The sequence below is a fragment of the Azolla caroliniana genome, unplaced genomic scaffold (genome assembly GCF_043228905.1).
Source record: "Azolla caroliniana isolate FFs.n. ecotype wild unplaced genomic scaffold, voAzoCaro1.0.p SCAF_12, whole genome shotgun sequence".
Lineage (NCBI taxonomy): Eukaryota > Viridiplantae > Streptophyta > Polypodiopsida > Salviniales > Salviniaceae > Azolla > Azolla caroliniana.
In genome coordinates this window covers 7,085,918-7,090,783 of record NW_028230447.1, presented here as the reverse complement: position 1 = coordinate 7,090,783, position 4,866 = coordinate 7,085,918, and the positions used below count along the sequence as shown (strand labels likewise).

Below are 4,866 nucleotides of genomic sequence, written 5' to 3'. Positions count from 1 at the left end.
CCGATCCCTAATCCCAACATTATGACAACCACGAGTACTATAGAAGGTGCTCAATGTGCAAGCGAATTACAAGAATTTCTTGGTTGGTTACGTGAAACTAAATCACCAAACCTATCATAATGATTAATTGCAACAATTTTCATTCAGAGAGTTGGAATTCAATATGTGCTCACAGGTGAGTCTTCTCCAACCAAACCGCACATCCAACAAGGTTACTGCAAGAGATATGGAGTGAAATTGTAGCCACTCTGAAGAGCCAATATGATGGTCATTGAAAGACAATGAATAGCCTTCATCCAACAATGGTCGTCCTCTCCCTTTCTTGAATTAGTAGGCATCCACATAAGATGGAACTATCGCATCCCTTCAGGGATTTGTACATAATCGTCTCACTTGTAAAATTTTATAACTAATCGAAGGAGTTTTCTTTTGGAAAAAAAATAATAAAAAAATAAAAAAATTCAATATGTGCTCACAACTTTCCTACAACATAAGATTCGACTTTGGCAAGTACCATAAAATAAAGGGACTCGTAATTGATGTTACACTTATACCTCTTTAAAGTTCAAGAAAGCCAAGAGACCTCTACATGTTTATCGATAAGTTTCAACGAGTCATAAGCTTGAGAGTAACATAAAATAAAGGGACTTGTAATTGATGTTACACTTATACATTTTTAAAGTTCTAGAAAGCCAAGAGACCTCTACAAGTTTCTCGATAAGCTTTTCAGAGAATCATAAGCACGATCAGAAAAAAAAAATGAAGGCTAACTAACACTGCCAACATCATGTTTGCAATGAAATCGTGTAGAAACACTTACTAATTCACTGGTACATCAGTATCATATATCATCAAGTATCACGATGTTACATAAAACTCCTAATAAGCCAAATTTAAATACCAGAAAGCAATTGTGTTTCAGAAACTATCAATGTAACAAGGACACTTTGCTCAAACTCAAAAACAGAGCAGATTACTGCTAAATGAAGAGTTATAACCACATACAATTTTGCTTGAAGACAAAGCCAAGGAAAATTCCATTCTTCACTTCAATAAGATGCGGAAGTTTCAATGAACTCTACCACTTGTTTTATCATCACACAACATTAATAATTGTTCACGACCATTACCAGAAGAACAAAGTGTAATGGATAGCTAGTAAACTCAAAAAAATGATCTCATTAACAATATCTTTGTTCATTATTTTACATCCTTACTGACAATCCTAACATTACAATAACACAGCTATTCCACGAGATAAGTCCGTTAGTGTACACTCTTCAGCAAACTATTTCCATATCATTCTACCAAAAAAATTACACAGATTTGATAAGCAAGAAAACAACACTTTAAAAGCTGCTGGAACACACTGGCTTTTCAAACATCAATTGCTGATACAACAGGCACATTGTACCTTCAATGAAAGAAAACAAATCATTTCAAAACCATATGTATGTGAAAACATGATTAAGTTTGATACCTTACACTTAAAAATCTTCTTCCAAAACCTCAAATCAAATTGATTCATTGTTGAAACAGTCACACATCATACAGCATTCATTATGAATGAAACACGCATTAGAACATTTGCCAAGCCACGAGTCTTTCCAGCTCTTTGCTTCTTTTTCTGTGTATGCTTTTATAATGTTCTTCATTGACTTATCATCTATCTATCAAGAAAACATTTAAGCATGCATATGATTGATGCCAATACATCACTGAAGGTCTTCCGATGAAACATTAACGCCTCTACTCTGATCACAAAAACCTCGATTTTGACTTCTCGCTCAAGAGAAACCCACATGATGTGAAAAAAACGTTAAGAATGAGGCATGGATTAAAACTTTGTCATGCCAGGAGTCTTTCCAGCCCTTGCTTCTGTGTATGCTTTTGCAATGTTCTTCTTCATCTCATCATCGCCCTCATCATACATGTTCTGCTTAGCAAGGAAATTTCAAACATACATTATCACAAGATAAGTGCACAAAAGGAAATCAGTACATCAGTCCAGACAAGACCACTGGATATTTCATACCTTCATCAATTGCATAAGACCAGATGATGGCTCTTTATCATCAAGCTTTGGCTTCAACTGTTACAAAGGTTTCGAAGCATTAAAAACTATTGCAAAGACTGAAAAACTGTCAAAACAAGAGATCTCCACCCATGAAGCACACAAAAACATTTAATGTGGATTTCTACAATGATTGCACAATTGAAATTACCATGCACTTTTCGCATAAATGTTCATCAACAATATTAAAACCCATTCATGATAAAGCTTTACTCACCTTGTCTTCCTTTAAGTGGAGATCTGCCCATGTACCCTTATCCACCTTCTTCAGAGTAAGAATAATCCTAGTGGTCTTCACAGTGATTGTGGAGGCCTCTGGATTTATGGTCTTGCAGAGCTTTGGCACAGAAAACTTGTAGTTCTTCCCATCAATGTCATGCACCTTTAGCTCAATAGATTTGGGTTTGAAATCAGTCACAACTTTCTCTTTAGAGGCTCCCTCAAGAGAGAGATATATCTGCAAAAAATAACAATACGTTTATACACAGAGTTACCAGAAAAGCTAAAGCCAACATTCTAGTACAAATCAAAGTTGGTTCACCAAATCTCTAGAAAACAGCTAAGTACAATCAGTGTAGGCATAAAACCTTAATTGTAATGCTTAGAACACTAGAATATCACAGGTATTGTAGCTTGATTTTATATTTAATCAAGACACCCAACCTACAGCATGTTAGCATTATGTTTACTTCAGACAAGAGGCCTAATTATGAACATTTATGCTAGCATTTCGTTATAACAATTCACTTAGAAGATTTACCCTATCAATGGTACAAGCTATACATGTATTATGATAGATCTCTCAAGTACACAGTCTTTCCACTTGTTTGGCATCTTACATATGAGTTAGCAATATATTAGGTGACCCAAGAGCTATGATCTAAGCGTTACAGCATGAGTAAGTCCTTGAGATCCCTACCAAAGTGACACAGCCAAATGTTACCACAACCTGCTGCAATATCTTAAGTGTCCTTTACTGAAAGCATATCCCAAGAATCCATTAGAAATTACAATCAAAAGTGGGCACAAGTAGTAATATGTTATGACCACACCAAGTGTTAGCCCTAAGTACGTGTCGCAATGAATTGTTACCAGAACATGTGATAGGTCAGGTATAATACAATCGAGTGTTAGCACAATCTGTGATGCAATACCAAGATCTACAATCCAATGTTAGTAAACTGCAGATATGTCTTGTGCGTTACAATCCAGTGGTAGTACAACCCAATATATATTTTAAGTGCAACACAACAATGTGTGATATATCAGTTATGATACAGTCAATCACAAAAGTAGTAACCCACAAACAGATGAGGTGGATATTTATCAAATATTAGCACAACCTGTGATTTAGTAAGCAACAAACCATTATAAGATGGAGTGTTAGAATCAAGTGCTAGCACAATCTGTAATATGATAGGTTGAAGAAATGGCTAACGCGTTACAATCAAGTAGTAGCACAATCCAAGATAGATTTTAAGTGCAACACAATGATGTGCAATAGCACATATGACATATCAGTTATGATACAATCAATCATAAACGTAGTAACTCACAGTAGATGAGGAGCATTTTAATCAAATATTAGCACAACCTGTGAAACAATGGGGTGTGGTGTAATCAAGTGCTAGCACAGATTACAATATGATTGCGTGTTATACAATCAAGAGTAATCACAACCCACGATAATACGAAGAGCGATATAATCCAGTATTAGCAAATTCTACCATACATTAGAACCTCTTTACTTGAATGAACTAACCACAGCAAACCTTCAGGTGTGAGAATTACCTTAATTTTCTCTACATCTTGCTCCCAGCTAAAGGTGGAAAGCGTTGCATAACGGATTTCTGGGGTTGTCAAAGCTGTCTTAACTGGGAAAGCTTTTGCTTGATTTTGCGCAGATAAAGCTACCTACAATGAGACAAGAATCAATAAATAAAAACCAAATACTTTCGGATTTAAAACAAGACTTGAAAGAGAAGACGAATCCGTTTAGAAAGAACAAAAACGATAGTTTTCCAGTGGGAAAAAGAAGAAGACGAATAGTAATCTTCGCAGTAAGAAAAAAGAATACAATTACAGGGAATCATGTAGAGTGCCGGCAAAAAAGAAGAAGAAGATAGGGGGTTTTGTGTTCCTAGAAACTGAGCAAAATTTCGGATTTTGCGTCTATGCATGAGAAACAGGATAGAATTTAGGGTTTAGGGCATGTGCAGAGGACAAAATAATAAATGAATAAAAACTAGGGTTTTGAAAGTTGAAGAGCAAGGATTAACATCTTCATCATCATCTTCTTCTTCTTTTTGGTGAGGATTACCTTCTCCAAAGTCTGAATCTCTGTGGAAATTAAGCTCTGGACGTGAGGTCGAGTGGCTTGGGCCAGCAGGGACTTGAGCTCAGCGACGTCTTCCGAAAGGTCTGCCGCCATGGCTGCTGCAGGGAAGCAGAAATCAACGCAAAGAGAGACAGAAAATCGAAACGAAGAAGAAGAAGCAGCGAAAGAAGAACAGAAAAAAAACACAGAAGAAGCAGGGCTTATTCTAAGAGCTTCATTTCATGAAGGAATTTAATCAAAACCTCAAATAATAATAATATTATTATTAATTAATTAATAATAAATAAATAAATAAATGAAAATGAAATGAAAAAATAAAATAAAATATCGTGTTTGTTTTGTGTTTGTTTCCAGAAGGTTCTAGAAATATCTGAAGAAAATATGCTTTCCATTTTTCCCTAAATGCCCCTAGGTTTCCTTCCCCCCACCTTTCATTCCAAAACTCGAATATGCC

The 4,866-nt window shown here is 35.7% G+C and overlaps 1 protein-coding gene across 1 annotated transcript; it reads right to left on the bottom strand.

Moving 5' to 3' along the window:
- Positions 1 to 1,496: 1,496 nt before the first annotated feature.
- On the bottom strand, positions 1,497 to 4,583 carry LOC147856985 (uncharacterized). Its single transcript, XM_087328923.1, has 5 exons — positions 4,395 to 4,583; positions 3,866 to 3,988; positions 2,292 to 2,531; positions 2,036 to 2,092; positions 1,497 to 1,936 (listed from the first exon to the last, which is right to left on the bottom strand). Exons 1-5 carry the CDS (start codon positions 4,503 to 4,505, stop codon positions 1,838 to 1,840), a joined length of 630 nt encoding a protein of 209 aa, XP_087185049.1. The 5' UTR covers positions 4,506 to 4,583; the 3' UTR covers positions 1,497 to 1,837.
- Between the last annotated feature and the right edge of the window lie 283 nt (positions 4,584 to 4,866).

Excerpts from the sequence above, each read along its gene's own strand:
- LOC147856985 (XM_087328923.1), bottom strand. The coding sequence starts at position 4,505 with ATGGCGGCAGACCTTTCGGAAGACGTCGCTGAGCTCAAGTCCCTGCTG. Across the intron at positions 3,989-4,394 it reads AGATTCAGACTTTGGAGAAG|GTAGCTTTATCTGCGCAAAA; the intron begins GTAATCCTCACC and ends GTCTCATTGTAG. Across the intron at positions 2,093-2,291 it reads TCCACTTAAAGGAAGACAAG|TTGAAGCCAAAGCTTGATGA; the intron begins GTGAGTAAAGCT and ends CCTTTGTAACAG.